General features: G+C 42.8%; 1 protein-coding gene across 5 annotated transcripts in view; it reads right to left on the bottom strand.

Moving 5' to 3' along the window:
* The window catches only part of PIP4K2A (phosphatidylinositol-5-phosphate 4-kinase, type II, alpha), a 164,789-nt gene that overhangs the window by 53,368 nt on the left and 84,611 nt on the right, over positions 1-26,810 (bottom strand). For 3 of the 5 annotated variants that reach the window (XM_006760310.2, XM_015561748.1, XM_015561745.1), the window contains exons 2-3: positions 14,014-14,111; positions 11,320-11,416 (exon numbers count right to left, since the gene is read on the bottom strand). In XM_006760310.2, coding sequence (XP_006760373.1) covers positions 11,320-11,416; positions 14,014-14,111 — 195 coding nt within the window. Of the gene's footprint in view, positions 1-11,319; positions 11,417-14,013; positions 14,112-17,708; positions 17,848-26,152; positions 26,299-26,810 lie in introns of those variants that run through there. The other 2 variants (XM_015561744.1, XM_015561746.1) reach the window with 2 other exon arrangements.

Raw genomic sequence — 26,810 nt, 5'->3', positions numbered from 1 at the left:
CCTAACCAATTGACATAAGACACTGGGGAATAGGGGAGGCTAGGGGACTGTCTAGGGCGGGGAAAAAAATGGACACATATGTAATACCCTTTGTAATAAAAAATAAAATTTGAGAAAAAAAAATAAAGGACTGGTTTAGTCATCTTCAAGATAATTCCATTTCCAAACTCTAATGTTCACTTTTGGGTTTTGTGTGTGTGTTTTTTAATGTTCATTTTCAAGAGCCCTTACCCCTACTTACCTGTCTGTCTTTATGAGAAAGCTACCAGGTAAAATTACCCAGTGAAATCTACCTGGGGTTTGGAGAGGTTTACTCTCTTTAGAAAACAAACTGCTTGTCAGAGGCAGAGCTTAGAGAGTTCTATGTTCTGTAACATGGTGACATTTTAAACATGTAAAACCTGGGTCCTCAGTTGAGAAGTGTGAATGTGCTGTGTGGATATTTGGGGCCAAAGTCACAACACAACAAAGGCAATCCAGGGCCTATTCAATGTGTGAGATCCTGGCCTTCTGCAAGGTCCTAATATACCTCCCCAAGTCTAGAAGCCCTCAGAAGAGAACACATTCACAAACCCACCAAGTGTACACTCATCAGCATGTCCTGGACATTGTGCTGAACTTCAGAACCACCTCGCCACATGAAGTGTAGCTTATTCATACTTCTATTTAGTTCATTCATATGTTCTCAGGGTCATATTGCCCTAAGCAGAGGCCTGGTGACCTTTCAAGTTTCAGAGTCCTGATGATGAAGACAGAGACCCAGAGCATGGATCAGGCATAGGAGCCTTAGACGTCAGGACTGCGACTTTGGGCAAGTCATTTAAGCTCTTTGTGCCTCAAGTTTCCACATCTGTAGAAAGGTAGTAATAATGAGAATAATAATAATCATCATCAAAAGTTTGGGGGTTAAATGAGATAATATACAAAGTTTTTATAATAGTGCCTGGAATACAGTAGTATTCAATAAATTGTAGCTACTATTATAAAAAGCAAATTTTACCTTGGAAGGTAATGAGAGATGCAGATCAATATTAATGAGTTATTCTGCAAGTGGTAAGATAAAAATAAAGAAAAACTTGTAGAATGAGTTCTTCCAATTAACTCTGGGTTCCTTTCCCCGACCCCAGCTAAACCTCAGTCTGAACCCAGTGAAAATTGAGACTGACATACTTTTATAGGCTATTTTCTACAGCCCTCAATAATAACCATTTACATTTTTAAAAGAGTATTTAAATGTGTGTGTGGGGAGGGAGGAGGAGCAGTGAGCAGTGAGCAGGAGCAGGCATGGGCTAAATGAGACAGAGGGCTTGAGGAGAGTGTCCGGGTTTTGTGAAAGCACCTGGAAAATGATCGTCTAAGTCATTTGTTTAAACTGTTGGGCTACCACAAAATCCATAATCCCTTCAATGCAGAGCCTTAAAAGGCTTTAATCAACCTTTAAATTATAGATGTAATGGAAATCTGAGAGTGTTTTGTTGCCTCCACTGCCCACAATAGTCACTTGTGGCCTGGCTTGACCACCTTTCTTGTCTTTTCAGGATTTCGGACCTCAGCATACATGGTAGAAACAGGTTGAGTTAGAGGCCAAGTCAAGGGAAATGAGGCCTCTCAAGGATCCCTGCCCCCACCCCTTACTCAGTTACCTGATCATCTGCAAACAAAGTCAGTGGGACATAATGGTCTCTAAGCTTTCTTGCTCTGACAAACATTCAGGAATAGTTATTGCTGGCAGTTTGTAGAGACTTAGGAAATGAACAATGATTTGCTATTAGTTTGAAGAAAAAAATGTAATGATAAATGTAAACACTGCAATAAAACATGCTCTATTCACTGGCTACCCTTTTCTTCTACACATTTGATAGTTTCATATTATAAAGTATGCAATTCTTTAAATTCCCATGTTCTAAATGGAAAATCTTTTATCATAACTCTGTACCCTCAAGAAAAAGGTATCCAAGTCAATGGTGGAGGAAAAAGAAAGTAAGCATTCTTCTTCGTAAAAGCTTTACTGAGATATAATTCCTATACCATACAACCCACCCATTTAAAGTGTATAAATCAACGACTTTTAGTATATTTACAAAGTTATACAGCCAGTACCAAAGTGAATTTTAGAACATTTTATCACCTCAAAAAAGAAATCTGACAAAACAAATGAACAAAACAACACAGAAATGGCCGCATAGAAACAGAGAGCAAACTGATGGTTGCCAAAGGGGAAAGGGTTGGGGGGATGGATGAAAAAGGTAATAAGAGGTACAAACTTGCAGTTATAAACTATATAAGCTATAGGGATGTAGTGTACAATACAAGGAATATGTCAATATTGTAATAACTTTGTACAGTGATAGATGGTTACAAGACTTATCAGGGTAATCACACTGTAAGGCATACAAATGTCAAATCACTATGTTGTACACCTGAAAATAATATAATATTGCGTGTCAACTATCCTATCTAATAAAGAGGGAATATGCTAATTGACCCTCACACTGTCACAAAGATGGCAGTGCCCACAGCCAATAAGAAGGGAATATGCTAATTGACTGCCCCACCCTCAAAGATGGTGGGGCCCTCAGCCAATAAGGAGGGAATATGCTAATTGAATACCACACCCTCAAAGATGGCAGTGCCTACAGCCAATAAGGAGGGAATATGCTAATTGACTGCCCCGCCCTCAAAGATGGCGGAGCCCACAGCCACAAGATGGCGGCACCCAGTCCCCTCAGCCCCACCTGGCAGCAGGCCTGGCTGCTCCGTGCACCTGCCTCCAGAGTCCTCCAGTCCCTTCAGCCTCCCAGCCACCCAGGGCTGCCCAAGGCTCAGGTAACCAGGGCTGGCTAAGGCTTGCGCTGCTGGCAGTGGCAGCAGCAGAGGTGTGATGGGGCATCGCCTGCCCCTGAGGGCTCCCAGACTGTGAGAGGGGGCAGGCTGGGCTGAGGGACCCTCCTCCAGTGCATGAATTTTCATGCACCTGACCTCTAGTCCTATATAATAAAAGGCTAATATGCAAATAGACTGAATGGCGGAACAACCGAAACAACCAAACAACTGGTCACTATGACATGCGCTGACCACCAGGGGACGTGTGCAGAACATGGCAGGTGTTGGCCGCAGCAGGATGGTGGAGCAGGTGAGCAGGGGTGCCAGACCAAGGCAGAGTGCTGGTCATTGTCATTGGGGCAAACCTCTGGTAGTTACTAAAAATTCTTTGCTCCCGTGTGCCATGGTCCTGCCTGGCGCTCACACCTGCTGCTGGGGCCAGAGCCACCGCTTGCACCCATTGCCAGTGCCAGGCCCACTCACACCCACTGCCAGTGCCTAGCACCGGTCGTGATCACTCAGCGCCATCAACAGGTGTGAGTGGCAGCTGCCGGCCCTGAGGGCTTCTCCAGCTCCCCCTGCTCCTGAGGGGTGATTAGGGCAGCAGCTGCTCCTCCCACCCACTGATGGTGCTGGCCTGCCAGGGCCAGGCCCACTCACACCCACTGCCAGTGCCTAGCACCGGTCGTGATCACTCAGCGCCATCAACAGGTGTGAGTGGCAGCTGCCGGCCCTGAGGGCTTCTCCAGCTCCCCCTGCTCCTGAGGGGTGATTAGGGCAGCAGCTGCTGCTCCCACCCACTGATGGTGCTGGCCCCAATTGCTCCACGCCATCAGCAGGTTGGAGTGGGGCCGGTGCCGTCAGCGTGAAGGAGTGGTGGCTGCAGGAGCGGGGCTGCCAGCAGACAGGGGATCGGGGCCCATGGCAGGAGGGGCTGGGCGAGGGCACAGAGGATGGGCCGAGACCCACCCCTATGCCTACTGCAGCCTCGTGGCCCACAGTTCCTTTCAAGGTGCATGAATTCATGCACTGGACCCCTAGTACTTCAATTAAAAAAAAAGAATAAAAAGAAAACTGTACCCATTAGCAGTCACTCCCATTCTTCCCCACAGCCCCATAACTAGTGAGTCACTACCTTCTGTCTTACATATATTGGCCTATTCTGGACATTTCATATAAATGCAATCATACAATACACAGGTATTTGAGGTTGGACTATTCTCCTTGCAAGTCCCTTGACCCACTGTGACATCTGTGATATTGCAGGTGTCTCTGGTGAGTGTGGAGACATTGTGGGTGCTCTCTACTCAGTCCAGTGCAGTGGACACACTATAGCCCCGATTTAGCTTCTCAGCGATGCGCCTAGGCTTGCTGGGGTATTGGGGATAAAATAAACTGTTTGACAAGCTATTAGATGAAGGGCAGGTAAGAACATGACAATTTAGTCCATTTTTGCCTATCCTGTCACTTGGTAAGTAAACTTATTTTTCACCACTTCCATCTTCTACAGCCAAACCCATTAATGATCTTACAATATACCCTCTTTCAAATCTCAACAGCTCTGTTTGAATGCTGGTGCCATGTCAGCCCTCAGTGGGAAATAAAGCAAATAATGAGAGATGAAGCTCACTCTTCAATGGCCTTCCTACGTTTATAATTGGAAATTTATTGTCCCTTCCCTTGAGAAAGGGATTAATGGTGCTATCCTTCCTCCCCACTCCTCTAAGTCTGTACTGAAGATGTTTGTTTTTGCAGTGGGGCATCCAGGATTAGTGAGGCCCCCAGAAGGGTGTGGGATGTTTAAAGGTCAATTTAATTAGCTCATTCTTATCACCAATCCTCCCTACCGTAGCTCATAAAAATGTCACGATTTAGTAACCATAATGGTCTCGGTACATTTTTTAAATACTCAAGCATTTGGAATGTTTCTCTCGAACTACTCATATACTCTTACATACATTTTTCTCTTTTTTTCCCCATTTTGATATGAATGTGTATATCTGCCAAAATTCATGTACAAAAAACTTCTTATTTTTAGTCAACAGAAAGGCCACTTAAAATCAGTGCTGCCATGCTCGACTGTATAAAGGCCACCACCTTACAAAGGAACATGTCAATATTGTGTGCAAGAACCTAAGCAGCAGGCATCTACTCGAGGTGACTTAATAATAGATTCTGAGGTTCACAGCTGAGGGCCTCCCTCATTTCACAGATGAGAAAATGGAGACCTACCAGGGCTAAGTGACTGAATTAAGTCACAGCATCAGTCACTGAAGATCCCGGAAACAAAACAGCCTCCCAACTCCCAGGAAAACGTTCTTCTTCCTGACCGCGGCCACCTATTTCATGGACTTGAAATCTGGAAGCCAATCGCTGGCCTGCTGACTACTCAGGATTATGATTACATGCCTCACATCACACGGCCCAGGAGCAGAGCTGCCCAGACAAGGCTGCATTCTGGGTCTGCGTTGGACATACTTTATCTGAGTGAGCACAGAGGGTCCTCTGACCCCGTCAGAGAGCTAAAGACCAACATGCTAACTTGAACATTATCATCAACAATTTATTAAATGCCCACTGTGTTCAAAGACCTGTGTTAAGCTCTTGGGGAAATTCAGAGTAAGCCTGGGCTGTGACCCCAGGCGTAGAACAGCTTCCATTGTGCAGGGGAGCAAGACACAGCAATTCAACACTTATCAATAATGAAACAACCTAGGAAAGAAGAACACAAAAGTGAGAGGCAGTGACCAGCAGGGCAAGAAGCAGAGCTGCAGGAACTTCACAGAGCACCCTGAGACCACCTTTAAAAATCTCAAGGTTACAATGCCAGAGGCCTGGGTCAGGCTCATGATGAACAAATGTGGCATCTAACCTGGACAGGTGCTCCCTGTGCTAGCTCTTTGTTGAAAATCACAAGTCACAATCCAAAGTGGGTTCAGGGGCAGGAAATGCAGGCAAACAGAGAGTCTGAGTTCCATGTGGGGTGGGATTAGGGACAGTCTGTGGTGGGAACAGTCATTGGTCCAACTCATAAGAAGGAGAAGCCCTGCCTGGGTGGCTCAGTTGGTTGGTGTGTTGTCCCATATACCAAAAGGTTTTGGGTTCTATTCCCCGTCAGGGCACATACCTAGGTTGTGGGTTTGATCCCTGGTAGGGGCCTGGACAGGAGGCAACCTATCGATATTTCTCTCACATGGATGTTTTGTGCACTCTCTCGCTCTCCCTCTCTTTCTCCCCCTTCCTCTCTCCATAAAAATATCAATGAAAACATATTCTCAAGTGAGGATTAAAAAATAAAAAAGTAGAGCCAAAAACCGGTTTGGTTCAGTGGATAGAGCGTCGGCCTGAGGACTGAAGGGTCCCAGGTTCGATTGCAGTCAAGGGCATGTACCTTGGTTGCAGGCATATCCCCAGTAGGAGGTGTGCAGGAGGCAGCTGATCGATGTTTCTCTCTCATCGATGTTTCTAACTCTCTATCCCTATCCCTTCCTCTCTGTAAAAAATCAATAAAATATATTTTTTTAAAAAAGAGAGAGACCTGTCTAGCCTTGGCCAGTGACTCAGTGGTTAGAGTGTCCACCTACAACCTAAAAGGCTGCAGGTTTGATTCCCGGTCAAGGGCACTTACCTGCCCATCCCCATTCTTCCCTCCTCCAGTGACCTGCTCTCTCAATGTCTCAGGCTCTGACACCTCTGGCTCCTGCCCTTTGCTCTGGTGGCCCATCAGCCACCACTCCTGTCACTTTACTGTTTCCCGGTCTTGTGGAGATGCTCTCTGCTCGACCCTGTCAGTGCCAAGCATCCTGCTTCATGCCTCTTCTTCACTTGTTGGGGTATCGCATAGCCTCCTAATTTCTGTATCTCCCTTCTATATATAACCACCTCAATTATGTATTTTTATTATTAATTTCAGAGAACGATGAAGGGCAGGAGAGAGAGAGAGAGAAACATTGATGTGAATGAGATACATCAGTCAGTTGCCTCCGGCAACTTAGGTATGTGCCCTGACTAGGAATCAAACCCTTAACTTTCTGCTGCATGGGACGATGCTCCAACTCAGCCACATCGGTCGGGGCCACCACAATTACCTTCACAGAAAATCCAGATGACATCACATCCCTGCCCTGTGTAAACCCCGCAGGACTGCACACGCTTTAGAATCTGGTTGAGGTCTTCAGTTTCCACATTCTCTACTATTCCCTCTTTATCTCCACAATCCACTACCATCCATTTGCTTCATTATCCCGAGCTTCATGGCCTCCATGTTGTGGCCCAGAAAGCTCGCTCCCCTTAGTGTGCCCACTCCAGCCCTCACTCCCGTTCTTCCATGGCGTTTCTTACGGGTCTGCCCAGAGCACTTACTCCAGTGCCCAGACCCACTTTTTTTGAGCCTGCAGCCCAGTAAACCAGCTGGACTCAATTCCTGTCCTCAGACAGTTTAAATTATATTTGGGAAAGCTGTATTTGAAAACATGGTGATAGACTTTATGTTATAGAGATACGGATAGATTTTTTTCAAAGTTTAGTATATTCTGAAGGCCTTGACACTTTAGAATTTTATTTTTAAACCTGAAACAAGAGCATCAATAGTCTAAAACATTATCTCTTAAAATAATTTTAAAATTAAGAATTATCTGTTACAAATAAAAAAAAGAAATGCATCAATTGAGAAAAACGAGGGGCTCTTTTTTTAAAATCTTCACCCAAGGATATGTTTATTGATTTTTAATTTTATCTTTTTTTTTTAGAGAGAGGGGAAATAGGAGAGAGAGAGAGAGATTGGTTACTTCCCACATACACTTCCATGGGGGATCGAACACACAGCCAACTGAGCCACACAGGCCAGGGCAGTAATGAGGGATTCTAATTCAGGAGATGCTGTAGGGGAAAAGTAAACCTGATATTATCCTCTACAAAGAACAAGAAGGCTTGGTTTCCAATGCATTTAGGTTTAATTCATCATCTCCATTCTGTATAACTTCTCGGGTTCTGGTGGGCAATTCTCTCCCATAGTTCAGAAACTTTAACTGACGCCTCCATTTAATTTCCTGGAACTGTTATAGGGGGGTCTGATTCTTTGAGAGACAAGAAAGCAGATTTTCTTGAAAAACATTAAAAGTCAGGATGTCTGGGTTTCTGTAAAACTTATTAGCATCTAATACGGAATCTGGTATATAAGAGTTAACAAAAAAGAAAAAGGAATTCCTGCACCCTTTCTTATCTTCTGCATTTCCTACAACGTCTAGCAGAGCCTGACACGTAGTCACGCAAATAAACACACAGAGTTGATAATTGTGCATGAAATCACCTAAGGGGACTGGAGCTTAAGGTGGCACTGTAGCTGCAGTAACACTGGAGGCCTCCCTGGGAGCAGTCATTTTGAAAGATCTTATCTTAAAAGTATGGTAAGGGGGGGTCACATTGGCCCAACAATGATCAGAACACAATTCAACTTTGAGCATATTACAAACCAATGAAATAATGTTGTGAAGCACTAATCAATTGAACGAAGTTCTGAATCTGGAAGCACTGAGCAAATGCACACACACACACAGGTTTATATATGTATAGGTTAAGTGATACTGTTATTAACTGATGAATATTCTAGAACTGTTGCTTGAATTAGTCCTTAACAGCAAGAAAACAAAGTTTTCTTTTTAAAAGACAGGAAAGAAATCAAAACCAGAGGAAGGATACAAATGTTTATGGGGAAGAATGCTTTTTAATTACTGTAAGTTCACTGATAAGCGGTCAATGGGGTAGGCTAATTACTACGTCGAGTGCTCAATAGTGACTTTTTCAGGTGCAGGAAAAAGGCATTCACACACACAAGGCAGGTCAAGAACATTTATTCATTGGCTTTAATAGGAAGGTTTGAATATTAAATGAACCAGACAGTGGAGCTCCTTGTGGCCACATTTATATAAAGCTGCTACATTCAAGCACTTCAGAAAAATAAACACAGCAAGGCAAAGGCAGCCCGAAGCCTGGCCCCCATCAGCGGTGCCTCCAATAGGTGAGGAGACCCCAGGTTACTGATCCTACTTTTCAAACCAGACTGGGAATTTGGTCCTACATGTGTCAGCTGGTACCTGTTACTAGTTCTGGCCATGATGGATGAAATGCCTGGCCAACAGTGAGTCCAAGTGCCAAGCAGCTGGGATGATGGCCCCTCTGGTTACAGCGTAGCCCCTCTGTCGCCTTCACCCCTACACCGTGCAGGGCCCTCGGGCACCCAGACACAGCCAGTGTTGGCACAACCTCTTTCTTTTTTCCAGACCAAGTAGCCAACAAAGTGTGTTGAGCCCCACTGCTGACAAATTTTTAAGAGGTGCAGATACTGGGAAAGAAACAGAGGATTGGGGAGGAAGCCAGTATATCTCTGGTTTATCAAAGATACTTTCAACACCCACAGTTGTTGTATTTTATTTAATAAAAAATACAGTTGCCAAAGAGAAAGCCGCAATTTAAATGCCAAAAGCACCAGGCATGGCCGAGGAAAGGAGTGGTGTTCCAATGATTAATCATCCTCACACTGGCTCTCCTCTATCCTGCTCTCATGCTAAGAGCTTCACAGACTTGCCAATTAGTTAGTGTGAATCGCCCTCCACTTGCCTAATTTGCCTTCAAAGTTTGTACTCAGCAATTTGCATTTACTTAACTACCAGCTTACATGGTTTTTGGTTTTAGTGGGGGAAAGGGAAGGAAAATCGCTCATTCCTTAGTATTTCAGTAACTAAATTGGTCACTTTAGGAAATTTTAAAAATTACTTTTATCTGCTGCCGTCAGAACTCAGGATGTAATGGGCCCATTTTGGATCTCATTTAATAGGACCGATTCAGAGAAGAAATACAAAGACTTCATTTTGGTAATGAATTAAGGAATCTAACAAGATCTTGTTGCTTAGGCCCTCAAAAGTTAGTTTCTGCGAAATGCGAGTATAAATGTTTTTGTTTTTTTATAAAAGAGGAGGGGACAAAGGGAGAAACACACCTGCGTTTCCCACGGGGGAGTAGCCGCCGGAGACCTCAGTTACCAGCCGTTCGCTCCTTTTTAAAGGGCTCAGTTTATTTTCATGTGGCCTCCTCAGATGCAGCAACAGTTTTTAACTAATGAGGAATGGTTCCTTTTTATTTCGTGCAAACCCTTTTTACTATTCCGAATTTGTTCTTTGAAAGTGACTTATTTTTTCAGCAGTACATTCCAAGTCTATGTTTGATCAGGTTCTTCCTCTTAACACATGAAGGTCAAACCTGAGCGATGTTGGCTCCACCGCAGTTTTTCAAAGCCAACCAAGTGCCCACATCCTCCCTGTCACACTTCCCTCCGCCCTCCGGGGCGCACCAGCCTCTGCTCAGAAGCTGGGCCTCGGTGGACACCCAGGCCTCGCCCACCTGCAGCCCAAAGCATGGCGCTGGAGGCTCCTCATGCCTGAGTGAGCAGTGAGGGAAGGAAAGGCCGGGCAGGGCGGGGAGGCCCACAGAGCCTTAGGAAAGTGTAGTAACTCGGTTCGAATTGCCTTAGAGGCCGGATTCTTCAAGGGAAAATACAGGGTAAGCTGTGCTAACGTGTGAGGTCATCCAGGGCGGCAATATGGCACTTAATGCAGGATAAATTAGGCTTTCCCACTTAGGGCAAATGAGAGAAAGTGATTGCTGGACTTAAAGGGTTTAAATAAGCCAGTCCTCTCACAGTACAATGAACAGACTGTTGTAAAAGGCCAGGAAGTAACCCTTGCATCTCCTAACATACGGTAGACTTCTGCTCCTATAAGAAATCCTGGGCTTTTCCGAATCTAGCTGGCTAAGCGTTAGGACACATGACCATGGGTCAGCAGATATGACAACACCATGAGAACCAGGCAAACACAGGGAGAAAAGCAGCAGTGCACTTTTGTCTGTGGGGGTACGAAGAGTGAAGGGCGGGTTCCCCAGGGCCATGCCCGGGACAGGTGGGCTTCTGATGGTGAGGGCAGTGTGCTGGCACAGTGCCACGCTGCACTGTGAGCTCAAAGAGTGGCCTCTGACAAAAATGCTGTGGGCCAGAGGCAGCATTGGCCAATCTGAAAAGCAACAAATCAGCACAAACAAGAATAAATTTCTCAGATTCCCAAGTGGCCTCTACCAATGTAGGAAATGCGAATTCCACGCACACATACACACTTGCCCAGGCTGGTGACACATAGGCGGGCAGGAATGAAAAGGGGTTTCTGCTGGTAGAGCCTCTGCCTCTGGAAACGAGGGCACGTGTAAGACCCTCGCGTGCCTGCTCTCTCCCCAAAGAATAATCCCTTTTCCTGCCGACGACTGAAAATATAGCACAGAGGGGTTCCTAACTGAAAGAGCCCCTTATTTCAGAAAAAAAAATCATTGAACATTAATATATAAACTAACAAGTACTATTATACAATGACTTGTAATGATAAAAACTCAGTCCTATCACACAGAGCGTGGAAAATGAAGCCTGTTTGAAGCCACGTTACAAAAGCAACTCACCTGGAAATCCTGATCGTCGATTCCAAACCTCTCCCGCAGGTTTCGGAAGACCATCGGGCAGTATTCCTTAAACTTGAAATGGCTCGGCATGTTTTCTCTGGAACAGGATATTGTGAAAGCAAGCTCAGATATACAGAGTTAACCAGACTTGCATCTCCCACCAGCTAGTTCCATGAGTAGCCAAGGAAGTGCCTGGAGTTCCCTTCCCACAGAGGCACTTCCCAAAACCACCACAGGGGGCCCTTGAACAACATGGGGGTTAGGGGTGCCAACCCCACATCCAGCTGAAAAGTCACGTGTCACTTTTGACTCCCCCAAAACCTGACTAGGAGCCTTATCGATAACATAGTCAGTCAATTCACACATATTTTATGTGCTATGTCTATTATATAGTGTATTTTTACAAAAAAGTAAGCCAGAGAAAAGAAGATGTTATTAAAATTACTAGAGGCCCGAAGCATGAAATTCATGCAAAGGGCTTGGCCCTCGCAGCCCCAGCTTTGTCTGGAAGGTCATTTGGCTGTCTGGTCTAATTAGCATATTATTCTTTTATTATTATAGATAAGGAAGAGAAAATACATTTACAGTACGATACATGTTTATTTTTTAAATCTACATGTAAGTGGACCTGTTGTTCAAGGGTCAACAGTACAAGCCACAGTAAGACCCGGGGGACAGAGGGTCAGACTGATAACATTTGTGTCCTCTCACCACCTAGGAGCACTTGGCCTATATGATCTTTTAATCCCAACCACATGCTATAGCTGCTTCCTCAAGGAAGATGAGGTTGCCAAGGGGAGGGTCCACCCTGCAGAACGTGGTGAAGAGAAAGCCAAGAATGTGGACAGAGAGAAGGGCATCGAGAGAGCCACACTCATCCTCAGTCAGTAGTCGATGCAAGCTTACAAAACAAGACTGCTCTCGCTCCCTGAAGACCTATCCTATATAATAAAAGGATAATATGCAAATTGACCCTAACAATGTAACAACCGGTCGCTATGATGCGCACTGACCACCAGGGGGCAGACACTCAATGCAGGAGCTGCCCCCTGGTGGTCAGTGCACTTCCACAGTGAGAGCACCGCTCAGTCAGAAGCTGGCTCATGGCTGGCCAGTGCAGCGGCGGAGGTGGGAGCCTCTCCCGCATCCGCAGCAGCGCTAAGGATGTCCAACTAACGGCTTAGGCCCAATCCACTGGGTAGCAGGCCTAAGCTGGCAGCCTGATCGTGGACTGGTGGGGACTCTTGGCCTGGCCTGTGCCCTGTAGCAATGCAGGACCCCTCGGAGGATGCTGGAGAGCCGGTTTCAGCCTAATCTTGCAGGCCAGGCCGAGGGACCCCACTGGTGCAAATTTTCATGCACTGGGCCTCTAGTTTTATATAAATACCACAACCTAAATTCACATAGAAAATTCTCTCAAAGGTTAGCCTCTAAACAGTATTATGAGGAGAATTAACCCCTGAGCTTGCCAGTAGCACAAGGGCCCCAGGAAGAAATGTCAGAACTAATCTTTTGAGCAGGATTTGAGGTTTATACTACTCATTCAGAATTGCCTCTTTCTTTGTGTTCACATACACACACTCTTTTGTTGTGGTACTCTGCATGCCAACTTACAGTACGTAATTTATATATCTGTCAGTTTTCAACCACCCATCTGACTGTGAGCCACTTGAGGGCAGGGCTGTTTCTTATACATCCTTGTATTCCCAGCCCTCAGTGGACTGCCTAACACATACAGGGCTCCAGAGTGACATCTAGAATGACATCCTGACTGGCTGGTGTGACTCAGTGGTTGAGCGTTGACCTATGAACCAGGAGGTCATGGTTTGATTCCTGGTCAGGGCACATGCCCAAGTTGTGGGCTCAATCCCCAGTGTGGGGCATGCATGAGGCAGCAGATCAATGATTCTCTCTCATCATTGATGTTTCTATCTCTCTCTCCCTCTCCCTTCCTCTCTGAAATCAATAAAAATATATTTAAAACAATAAAAATGACATAAAATAAAATGACATTCCAATGAAGGAGAAATAGTCTCAATACCCAACATGGTGTCCAATTATATTCTATAAAAATGCATCTTAATTCTTTATTGTTCTATGAAGTTGTCATTTCTGTTCATAAAGTAATCATTATGAGAGTTTTGTGTAAGATAGCTGAGGTCCATAGCTGCTAAAAAATCCAAGCAATTTACGGCTTGAAACATCTGAAGTGTAATGAGAATATCACTTTTAACATATAAGCTATTCATAGAGAACAATATGCCATATGGCAAAAGGATATTACCCAAGAGGCCTGCTGTTGCTTTTGTGAAAATGACAGATGGTTCTGTTTATCACAGGATTAACTTCATCAGAAAAACTTTACACCCACCCATTGAAAAATGTGATTATAGAAATTCACAGCCAAAACCGGTTTGGCTCAGTGGATAGAGCGTCGGCCTGCGGACTGAAAGGTCCCAGGTTTGATTCTGGTCAAGGGCATGTACCTGGGTTGCGGGCACATCCCCAGTAGGAGATGTGCAGGAGGCAGCTGATCGATGTTTCTCTCTCATCGATGTTTCTGACTCTCTATCTCTCTCTCTTCCTTTCTGTAAAAAAATCAATAAAATATATTTTAAAAAAAGAAAAGAAATTCACAGAAATCATACTCCTGGCAGCCACATCAGTTCTAGAAAAGTTTGTACTTGTACTTACTTGTTAAAAAGGTGATTGTCCACCTTTATCTTTGAATAGGCTTTGAAGTCATCTGGCATCAACATAACAGGGATTTGAACATGGCTCAGTTCATTGATCTAGATAAACAGAAAATAAATGCCACAGGTTACTACTATCTCGGTGGGAAGTACGTGGAACTTTCAGCTCACCCACTGGATGGGAGGTGGGTCCTGCAGCAGATGAAGCGCGATAACAACTCCTGAACAACAAGAGCTGAGGAGCTCCCGGGTTGGGGAAGGCATTCACGTGCCAGAAGGCTGGTGCAGCCCAGTGCCGGGGGACAGAAGCGCCTGCACTCTGGACCCTTCTGGGCTTGCCCCTGCACCGCTTCATCTGCGTTCTTTATAATGTGCTTCATGATAAACTGGTAAATGTAAGTAAACGTTCTCCATGAGCTGCTCTAGCAAACTGAACCTGAGGAGACAGTCTTGGGAACATCCAGTTTATAGTCAGTCGGTAAGGAGCACAAGTGACAACCTGCACTTGCAATTGGCCTCTGAAAAGGGAGCAGACTATGGGACGAGCCGTGAACCCGGGGGATCTGACGCTGTCTCCAGGTAAACAGAGTCAGGATTAAGTTCATTGCTTCCTGGTGTTAGAAAAATTACGCATAGAAGATAGATAGAGCTCTGGCCGTTGTGGTTCAGTTGGTTGGAGCGTGTCCTGTACACCGCAAGGTCACAGGTTCATCCGGTCAGGGCACATACCCAGGTTGCAGGTTCGATGTCTGGTAGTGAGGGTGCAGGAGGCAACCGGTCAATGTATCTCTCTCACATCGATGTTTCTCTCTCTCTCTCTCCCCTTTGTCTTCCCTCCCTTTCTAAAATAAAAAAAAAAAAGGATACATAGATAGTGTATGTGTATCCATCAAAACTATCTTTCAAAAAAAAAAAGCAAAATAAAACCTTTTCTTTACAAACAAAAACTGACAAGTTACCTACAACAGAATGTAAAGGAACTAGTAAGATTTAGAAACATATTATTTAGAATCTAAGAATATATACTTCAGAAAAAAAGTGTGTGGAAGATCTGAGATACAAAAAGAATAGTAAGCAAATAAATAAGGTAAATATGTGGATAAATATAAGTAAACATTGCCTATATGAAGCAGTAATGCTTAATTCACTGGGTTACAAAGGACGGATACAAGCACTGGAAAGCAAAGCGTGGAAGTAGGAAGTGGGTGGTTGGAGTGGCAGTGCTCCGGTATTGTTCAGGAGGAGAGTTAAGATGTTAACTTTAGACTAAGAATGAAGCTGGTGGGAATGCAGACTGGTGCAGCCACTGTGGAGAACAGTATGGAGTTTCCTCAAAAAACTAATAATGGAACTCCCACTTGACCCAGTGATCCCACTTCTAGGAATATATCCCAAGAAGCGAGAAACATCAGTCAGAAAGTATATATGCACCCCTATGTTCATAGCAGCACAATTCACCATAGCTAAGATTTGGAACCTAACCAATGGGGACAGACACCAGGGGGGTGAGGGCATGAGTTGGAGGTGGCGGGGGCAAAGAGGGGATAGGACACATATGTAGTACCTTAATCAATAAAGAAAAAATTGTTTTTAAAAAGAATGAAGGTAAAATTCTAAACATTAAAAGAATAGAAACAGAGTATATAACCTCTACGCTAGTGGGGGGAAAAAAAGTAAGAATACAAATAAAACTCATTTTAAAAAAAGAACACAAGAAGAAAAAGTAAGCGCTGTAAAAGTAGGACAAATAGAAAGTAAATGAAAGAAACAAACCTGGATCTGTACACAATCACAGTAGGCAAAAGTAGCTAGAAGTTAAAATAAAGATGGTTGAAATGAAGTAAAAACAACTATAAACTACATGCAAGGGACAGAACTAAAACATAAGAACTCAAAAGATTAAAAGTTAAGGAAGAAAAAATACATATTAAATAGTACTAAAACTATTGAAAGCTAGTTTACCTTTACTGATATTAGATAAACTAATAACTTTAAGATAAAAGCATTGCTAAGAATAAAGAAGGTCTGTACATAATGATAAAATGTTCAATTAGCCAAAAAGATAAGATTCATATTTTATAAGTACCTAATTAGCCCGAAAGTATAGAGCAAAAACTGTTCAGACCTCTGGGAGAATGGACAATCCATCGTTAAAGAGAAAGATTTGAATATGCTTTGATAGTTCAAACAGACAACAAATTTAAATTGAACATTATTCATTCAGTATTTGCTACACACCTATTACTGCCAAGTGTTCATCCAGTTGCTTTGGATAGGTTGTTGAACAAAACACATTAACGTGCCTGTCCTCCTCGAACTTATATTGTACCACGGAGAGTCAGACAATAAAACAATAAACTTAGTAAATTACAATGTGGGCAGTAAATTATCTACTATGTTAGAAAGCTATGAAAAAAAAGAGCAGGATAAAAGAGCTAGGACATGGCCATCAGTACATGGGTGGGGATTACTGATACATTAAAAATAGGGTAGGTTAGAGTGGGCCAAGGTTTGAAAGAGACAACGGAGTCAGCATTCCAGTGCAAAGGCCCTGGGGCAGGGATGTGCCTGGTATGCTTGGGTTGAGGGGACTAGCCTGGTTGTAGCAGATTACCTGTGGAATAGGAGGAACTGAGATCAGAGAAGTAAAGGGAAGCTGGGCCTATAGGACTCTGGACATCACTGAAAGGACTCTGGCTTTTACTTTACGCTGATGCAGGGTTCTGGGTGGTAAGGTGATGATATCACTTAACCAACTTAGGGTTTCAGAAGATTACTGGGTGGGAGAAGGGTTTGGAGTGGGGGAAGCACAAGTGCAGAAGTAGCAAGATCAGTTATGAGTAACCGTAACAATAGCCTATTTGACTAGGGTGACCACATATTTTGAAAGCAGAGCCAGCCTGATTTCCTGTGGTCCTGAATGTGTGTGTGAGAAAGACCGGAGCCAAGTCCTGCTCAGAGGCTTTGGCCTGAGCAATCGGGAGGGCGCTGCCATCAACCCAGACGGGGGACTTCTCAGGCTTCATTTTTATGCTTTTGATTTTTAAATCATGTTAAAGACTTACCTGATCTGAAAATTAAGTACTTTAATAATTTTTCAAAACTATGACGAAAAGAAAAAACATATGTGCAAGCCACCGCATTTTCTAAAAGAAATATTATGTTAATATTTTAATAAATATTACAGTAATTGTTTAATCAATAGAATACATATATTAATTAGAATATAATTATGTTCTACTGGGCTCTGCACAAATACTCAAACCTTATGATCAAACTACCCACACTTCCTGATCCACTCTGACTTTCCCATTTTACACATCTGCTGAGAATCCAACTTCCCAAAGATACCACATCACTGGAAGGAAAGCAGGACAATTTAAATTTAAATTGTGAACTCGCTCCAGCTAGTGGTTTGCATCTGTCCTACAGATATTGTGTATGCCCATGTTGCCCTTGAAATTTTAAAATATCCTGTGGCACGCCTCAGAATTTGCTGCAATGCCCTAGGACACTTCCCACAGTTAGGGAAGCACAGATATAAATAGCAGCAGATGCTTAAAACAACAAATGATATAATCTAATTATGGGATAAAATGATCAGAATACCTTAAAATTCATTGTATTAGATTATAACCTATAGCCACTTTATAATGACCCAAACAACCTTAATTACAACCACCAGTTAATCCTTACCTCATAAAAACTGATTCATAGCACCTTTTCATGCAAGTGGTTTTCTTGGGATAACTCTGTACCAGCTGCATTTGTATAAGGCCAACTCACAATTCTCCTATCAAATTAATGTGATAACTTAACCAGGCATCACATTTAGCTTGTTCTGTATTAATTAAAATTTCCTTCATTTTGTGGTGAGTAAAAATGTCTGAAAGTGCCACTTAACAAAACTCTAGACTAATTTAAAATCACATAATCTCTCCTATTTAGTTGACTCAAGTATCTTACAATATTAAATAACTAGAGGGCCAGTGCATGTAATCTGTACACTCAGGTGTGTGGGGCAAACCCTCAGCCCAGCCTGCAACCTCTCACAGTCCGGAAGCCCTTGGGGGATGTCTGACTGATGCTGTAAGCCAGCAGCCGGACATCCTTAGCGCTGCCACAGAGGCAGGAGAGGCTCCCATGACTGCTGCTGAACTCGCCAGCCATGAGCTAGGCTTCTGGCTGAGCAGCACTCCTGTGGGAGCACACTGACCACCAGGGGACAGCTCCTACGTTGAACGTCTGCCCCTGGTGGTCAGTGCATGTCACATTGACCATTCGGTCAATTTGCATATTAGTCTTTTATTATATAGGATTATCAGAGTATATTTGTAAAGAAAATTAAATTTACATCTTTATATTAGCACTGGAATATCAAAGTTTAAAAAAAAGAGAGAATCAGAACTAAAGGCCAAGTCTTGTGACAATAAGAACAATCAGAATGAAACTGATGCCAATCAATTTTTCAATATTTTGTGGAAATAAAAGTGTAAACAAAAACAATGGAAGTTTACAGGATGGCCAGGAAAATTAAGGAGTAATCAATTTCATATTGCTTTCACTAAATTATACAGAAAAAAAGTTGGAGAGAACATAAATCATTTCTTCTACCACATCTATGCTTTAAGTGATTACTGAGAAAGCAAAACCCAATTTGGAAGTAGGAAAAGAAATACTTTTTGCTTTATAGTTCCTTCTCTGAAAAATGTTTTGTGGAAAAAATTATGAAAAGCTTTCAGACAAGATGGAATGTGTAATTTGAGCATTTCCCATATCGATTCCTTTCATGAGTATACTGTGTGAGCGTCCACTCTGGGTTGGGCAGGGCCCAAACACCAGTGCTCATCCCCATGGTGCTTTTTGTCGAGAGGGGCACATGCATTAACTGAAGAATTGCACCAATGTAACACTTCAACAATGACAAGTGTCCGGAGACAGGACTTCAGGCTATGAGCAAGGATGACAGGCGTGGACCAGGGTGGTGATAACTGAAGGAGGGGCTGGTTGGACTGGAGCAGAGGACAGGTGGAGAGGGATGCCAGGAAGTAGGGTTGCAGTGACAAAAGGGGGCACAGTTAACTGGAGAAATAATAGGTTAATGTGTTAGGAGTGCAGACATCGAGAGGGCACGTGATGGGATGGGGCTGGCCAGCACGCCCAGGAGGACTGTAAGAGGATGGTAGCCTGGCAAAAGGCGGAAGTAGATCCCAGTGATACTGAGGTGGTAAAACACAGGCTGAGTGACAGCAAAGATCGTGATGCCATTTAGAGACAGAGTATTTTAAAAAGAGTTCAGTTTTGAACTTGTTAAATTTGATGTGCTCCTGAGACATGGTAAGTGTTGATGTCAAGGAGGCAGGTGGGCACATGGATCTGATGTTCGCAGGGGAAGCCTGGCCCGGAGATAAAAATATACGCCTCTGCGTCTGAGACATTGTTCTTCCTCAGGAGTGAATGAGATAATCCCGAGAGTGGACAGAATGAGAGGACAGGAAGCCGTCTTGAACATCAATGGTTAACAGCTCGAAGAAGAGGATGATCCTGCAAAGGAGAACGGGAAGAACTGAGGTGGCAGAGTCACCTCATGGACATGAAGGAGAGAGTAAGTCAAGAACAAGATGGAACGAACAGTGTTGAATGCTTCTTAGAAGTCAAATGGGATGAGGACTGGAAATGTCTGCTGGACTGAACAACATGGAGCCTTTGGTGACCCTGGTGTGAGGGGTGTGAGGGAGCAGAGCAATGGAACCAGCCTGGAGTCAGTTGGTGAGAGGATGCGGACACTGAATCTGGTTAGTTTTTAAGAAGTCTGGACGTGAAGGAGAGGGGAGAGATGAAGATGAGGGATGGAGGAAGGGCCCTTCCTGAGAAGGTGGGAGGGAGGGGATCCAAGCACACATGAAAGAAATGGCTCTGGGAGGCAAGTCCTCTATCAACAAGAGAGAACAGGACAGGAGTTGTATACAAGGGGCAGAATCTGGCTGAGGGGAGACAGTAGTTCCCAGCCACTGGCTCCAACTTTCTCTGGGAAGTAGGAGCCGTGGCCATGTGCTGGGAGTGGGAGGCAGGCTGGGGGTTCAGAGGCTTAGCGAGAACACAGAGAAAGTGACCACAGAATGTGGGAGAACAAGTTAGAAGAAATAGGGCTGGGCTTTGGGGCAGACTGAGTGGTCAGTTTGTAGGAAGCCAATGGAACTCATGGAATGGCATTCCAACAGGGTCGGCCTCAGGGTGCAGATGCAGGTGCAGAGGGTGGTTGGTCAGGTATGAGGTCTTTGCTGGTTGAATGTGCCAGAAAGAGGACACAAAATGTGCCATAAAGAGCAATGGAATGAATTCCAGGATAACCAGTTAGAAATGGAAAGTCAATATAAAGCACTATCCCTGACTATAGAGAGCTTTCCCTTGATGGGGCAGCACATACACAGTGAGATACAAAGCCGCAGAGAAGAAGTGCTGGCGCCCAGACAGTAAGTGCCGCAGGAGCTCAGCAAGGAGCCACTGCAGCAGGGCTGGGCAAGGGCTTCGGGAGGGTGCAGCTGCTGTGACTTTTGACAGATGAAGAGATGTGACCCGTGTTTCATAAAAATGTTTGGAAAATGCACACATTCAGTTATTTCTGCAAGTCCCACACTCACAAATCAGAGTTTCCCAGAAAGTAGAGAATGTTTGGCCCTTGTTACTAGAGAAAAGAGATAAGAATCAAATATTATTACACTTACACTTTGGTTTATGGAGAATCATAAAATGATGCAATTAAGAGAATCTTAGAGATTCTACTGTCTACTCTCTCATTTTGCAGATTACAATGCATCCTGGCATATCATCCTGTTATCAAGCCGTAGCTTGGCACTAAATTATACTAGCATCAGCTACTTCATGGGCATTTTACCTTTCTTCTGGATTGTCTTTCATTCACATTGCTTCACATTTCCTTCACATTTCCTTTGGGTTTCTCCTTTCCCCCCAAAATTCTCCCCCCAAACCTCTGGTCAGGTGAGTAGCTAGACTTAATGACCTATGAAAGAATACTTCACCAACTAGAGGATTTACCACTTAAAAAGAGCTTTTATTTAGTAAACAATATTTTCAGTAGTGTACCCCTGAGTCCCTATATTTTTTCTATAAATAAGTTTTATTTTTTTGTATTCGAGACTAACCAGTCATTCAACAGTTCTAGCAAAATGCTTTAATTATAGCACTGCCCAATAACTGAAAGGCCATTAAACTTCCTGGGTAACTCTCTCCTGTAGACTACTATTTAGACATCCCACACACTGAAATCCTTGTCTGTAGTTCACATTCATTAGTGATACAGGCAATGACAATGACCTATAATCTTCAATACAGTTGAGTTAATCTTATTTGTTAATTTCTATATTCCACACAGAGCTATGGGTTGTGAACTTTCAAATTTCAGGACAAATTTCTTGGGTTTCAAAGTCTTCAGTTTAAGAAAATTTTAATTTATTAGTCTGTCTACCTAGCACAATCATTCTATGTGGCCCACCTCAAAATTGGCAGCTAAACTAATAATGCTTTATCATCATATTAACAAAGCATTTACACTTTATTTCCTTATAGATGCTTACATAGACAATACATATATAATTATATTTATATGTGCTATATAATATTCATAAGAAAAAATAATTTGTGTTAACCATTACTATTTTGAGGGGGAAAATAAAACATACTCACCCCATAGAAATAAAGCATGTATTATGAACTGCAACTAGTTTTTAATTTACGAAGGTGAAAATGCTTTTGGAGATTATTAAACTTTTATTAGGTTAGTTAATAAACTAAAAGCACTAGGTTCTATTATTAAGGCCACATTTAAGCTTCGTTCAGGTGACAAATATTTAATAAACTCTCACAACAGAAGTGCGATACCACTTTATACTTATGAAGTACTAGTTGTCAAACCACTTTGGCAAATATTTTTTCATTTTCTATTTGTACTGACAGTTGTATTCACAGTCCTAGAGAGCTCATGACCATAAAAGTGCATTTTAAATACCCCCATGCAGAGAGGCTGTGGGCTGGGTCTCTAGTGCCCTGGGAAGGGTCTCTTATTTCTGTCATTTGGCACTAGTCACCCCCAAAACAGGCAAGTGTGAACCAGCTGTGCCTTTCTGCTTCGTCACTGGGTGTTAATGTGGAAGCACGGGGGCCCCACATAAGACATAAAAAAAGAAGCTTTGTTGTCAACATCAATAGACCCAATGGCCAAGGGGGGCTGGGAGGGTGACTAGAAGGTTTATTGTAAGTTGCCCAAATGTTCCTGGTTGTATTATAATTCAAGAGTTGGGGGGAAAGGGAAAGGAGGAGAGTATAGGTGGAGGGGAAAATATTAGTTGACCCTGTGGGTGGTGAAGGGAGAAGGATGGGGAGAGCCATTGAGATCTGGGTGCAGCATGGCCTACACTCACATTAATACTTGCCACCAGTCTTACTGCAATACTTGGTGAGCACCTGCTAAGCACACACTGAACACTTCGGACACAGTATCTGATTGGATCTTTATAAGCAAACGGGAGTAGGGACTATCATCCCCATTTTCCAGATAAGGAAATCGAGGCTTGATGAGATTAGGTGAACTAATCCAGGCTAAATCTTCCTCAGTCAGGCAACTCACTTGAGTTTCCTTAAATATAAAATTCAGGGGGCGGGGCTGGCTGACCAAAGGTCATTTGGAGCTGCTGAAAGCCTGTGAGGTAAGAAGCACAGCAACTTCATAAGACATACACCTGAAATACAAGGACCCGTTGCATTTAAAACCTCTACAGGATTCCTACTTTAAAAGAGGAATAATTAACTATATGCTTAGGATAAATGATTAAAAACACGTTTAACTGAATATGCACCATGACCTACTGCCATTATCTCAGCGGTGAAGACCTTATCACTGGGAAGTTGTCACTTCTCTAACATTCCTTGTCATTTCAAAAAAGGGAAAATAAATATTCCCCAAAGGTCCATTAAATCTTAATGAATTGCAAACAGAATGCTTGAAAGATACAAAATCAATTTCCAGACAATTATTTATTAAAGCAAATTGTCTGAGTTTTCCTTTATGAAAATTATGATTCACACACAGCACAGTAAAATTTATGTGGACTTTTCCTTTTAAAATGTTAAATGGCCCAACTCAGAAAATGTGTCTTGGTTTCTCTCTTCAGCAAAACATGCAAATTCCTATCCCACTCAAGTTATGTCCAACACTGTAAAACGTAGGTGGTGTGTGTGTGTGTGTGTGTGTGTGTGTTCTCTCCAGATCTGCTGATTGGAATGAGTGTCATTCCTGCAGATGTAACACTGAATTCACACTGGCAAGAAAACAAAGTTTGCAATTAAGCTGCAAAAAAGGGTATAATAAATAGCTACTGGACAAGAAATAAATACGTGAGAGCCAGCTGGTAATGGTTCTGAAATTAAGACATACAGAGGTATATCCACAAAGCCATTTCACACTGAGATATTTAAAAAATAAATTCACTAATGTATATAATTTTAAGTCAAGAATATGTTCATAAATTGTGAGACATTATTAATGGTGCTTGATTAATTCAGATATATTCACCCTAAATACCACAGTTCCAGACTAACCCATAATTAGTAACTGGTTTTCATTCAGCCAAGCATACACAAAAAGGAGCAAAAAAAAAAAAATGCTTAAAAAAAACAGGGAAAAAGAAAACTCTCAAATGTGGTAGTCAGAGACAGTTAATCTAATTAGAATAGACAACTCCCTACAAATCATGGCATACTGAGAAGAAATAGGAGGCATCCAGCAGGGTGTGCTGCTGGGTAGAAAGGCTGAATGAGAGTGGGCGGAGGAACTGGTTTCCTGGCAGCTGGTCCATCTGAGGTGGGGGCAGGACAGGAGACAGCAAGAGTGGGAATTATCTTAAAAGGCCCACTTACCCCTCCTCAATATCTCAAGAAGCAGATTGAAGAGGGCTTATTTTATCTCCCAAACAACATTCCTACCATTTAGATATGAGTGTACATTTTAAAACACAATTCAGTAAAAAAAAAAAAAAGTAGGAGGATTATGGAGTTATAAATACAGGCAAGATTAACACAAAGGACTCAAGACCTTTGGGGGAGGGGGGGGTTGTAATGCATAACTCAACATGTCCACTATTTGGGGCACTACTTTAACTTTAATTAATTTCTTAGGGAAATCAAATAATAAATGCCATATCAGATTCCCCAGACTTTTCAAGTTTTTCAATCGCTTCTGGCTTCCATGAAAGGATCCTGACTTTAAGTGATAAAAAAAGTGATATAAATTCACCATTAATGTTAAAGATATCTTTCCCCCCTCCATATCCCTTCATCATATCAGCATCTGAAAATAGCACTTATTGGATTCATCCGAAAAAGCAAAATTCCTTTGTGGATTCCATGGTTGATAAGCATAGAAGGATTCCTGCCACCAAACCGTTTACTTTGAACATTTCTGCTCTAGTTCGTTGGATTTAGGAACTACATGAGTAGAAAACTAAAAGTACTACTAGACCCTGAGAGCTGAGGGCATTCCAGAGCTACTGAGACGTATCAGCTGGAAGCCCTGGCACCGTCTGTCCCTGAGGCACAAACAGCAGGGGCCATCTGAATGTGAATTAAAGTTTCCCTGATTCTCCTCAGAGGTACACAATGACCTCAGGTGCACTTCTAAGAAAATATTTTCCATGGTGTGACTGAGACAAGTCAAGATTGTACATGTCCTTCCCCAGGGTTCTCTCATGTACACTATTTCAAGAGGGGGTGGGGAGTGGGAGCAGGGAAACAGACATAATAATTTTAAGAAACTTTAACAAATTAGTTAGGCTGCTGGTGTACACAGAATTGTCCAAATTGGGTGCAATACCTGTAACCACCCCTTTCAAATGCCTGAGAGCAGACTTCTACAAAATTCTTGCAATACCATTGTTTGTAAAATGGGGATAGCACCGCTGATTTATATACCAAAGTTCATACTTTATGTGGCTATAGTAACCACAATGTCCTTAGAACAAAGAATATCATAAAGGCAACATTTTCTCTTTTTTCTACTAATTTCCTTAGCAAATTTAAAGCAGTGGGGAAGATTATTTAAAATTTTTAATCTGATTTCTACCATGTATTTGGTAACTATTTGCAATTTCTTATTCTATATTTTTTTAAATTAGCTTGATCATAAGCTCTCATTTAGAAATGTATAGTAGTGTGCCAAATATAGGTTGAAATAAATTTTAAAAATTCAAGTCTCGCTCACTATGACTCAAGCGTGTGCAGCCCGCACTTGGAATGGTGTGGCTCTCATTAGAACTTACTAGTAGACTGCTAATTGAGTAGCAATTTAAAAGTTCTGAGGTTTCAGGGGCAGGCAGAGCAAATTAGAGTCAATTATAGAGGTAGGAGAAACAGGCAGCTGAAAATGTTTGTGAAATGTATTTTTATTTGTCTTTAGGCAGGAGGCTCAATTTTCTACAGCTGCTCCAACACAATTCATTTTCTAAGACCATTTTTAAAAGAGTTAATGTCTTTGCATTTGCAGATAAGACAAAATCAAAGATGCAAGTTTATTTTAATTAAAGCCTTCTTTTGAAATGTGAGCTACCTTCAAATGCCTAGAAAAACAATGCTTTATTTCAGTGAGCCAAATAAAACTGTTCTGATAGCAAAGCAGAGCTGTGAATCAATCCGGCACAGAGGCCTGTCATGCCAGCATCTACTAAACTAAAAAGCCCGAATTATTACACTTAAGGGGATTTTTCTGTTGAACAAGGATCATTAAGTCAATCTTTTGATTAATGGCTACTTGACTAAAATTAAAATGTCATCAGAAATATTTAAACTCTTGCTAAGAATCTCTAATTTATGACACACACACACCCTACCATAGACCATCTGTCAACGTGGTATCTGCACGCTCAATCAGACTTCTGGTGGGTGTTCCTCACTGGCTGGCCCTCTGCCAACCTCATCCGAAAGAATGAAGTCATGTTAACATTTTACCTTTCATGAACCAAAGCATCTGATATTAAACTTGAAATGCGGCCAACAATTTACAGGCTCTAACAGAGGTAATACAGGCTCTTAAAAATTCAAGAAAAACCTTGCCAATGAAAACAAGATCTTACAATGTGAGTATGGTCCACACAGAAGGCCGCCAGGCGTGGAGTCAGGAGACAAACGTGGTCCTGCCACTTCATCACCTGCATCACCTTGAACACATTGCTCAGCTCTCTTGATCTTGCTTCTTCGAATGAGTTCGAGAAGACAAGAGATTGCAAGTAATGTACTGTTTGGCCCAGACAGTGATTTAGAAAACGCTTGAATTAATTACCAAATTTTTTCAGCCTTGAGAAAATTTACATACAGATTGGGATTTCTGGCTTCTTTGAAAAGCAGGACGATCTGGCATCTAGCCTGGAACCACTCATCTGGTGCTGAGCAGCAGCCGGAATGCACCCTCTAGTTGGGCACAGGTCCCACCACTCCTAGAACCTTTGGCCTGGATGACTTGCCTCATCCCAGGGTTTCAGCCACCACCGGGCTCCAGAGCCTGGCACAGGGGAGGCGGTCTCACAGATACCAATGAATTGCAAAACAACTTTCCACAGAATTCTCTACATTTTAGAAGAAATAAATGACCTCATGAAGTGCTTTGTTTAAATGGGTGTAGGGCTTGCACAAAAATAGGGTAAGAAGTCACAGCTCCCCAATATTATAATCAAGGACATCGCATGATCTTGGTCCTTTGTTGACATCAACACATTGACATGGCAGGGATGCTGA

This window comes from Myotis davidii, unplaced genomic scaffold (assembly GCF_000327345.1).
Source record: "Myotis davidii unplaced genomic scaffold, ASM32734v1 scaffold1176, whole genome shotgun sequence".
NCBI classification, from domain to species: Eukaryota; Metazoa; Chordata; class Mammalia; order Chiroptera; family Vespertilionidae; genus Myotis; species Myotis davidii.
Note: the sequence above shows the minus strand (reverse complement) of the source record. Positions and strands in the feature narration are given on the sequence as shown.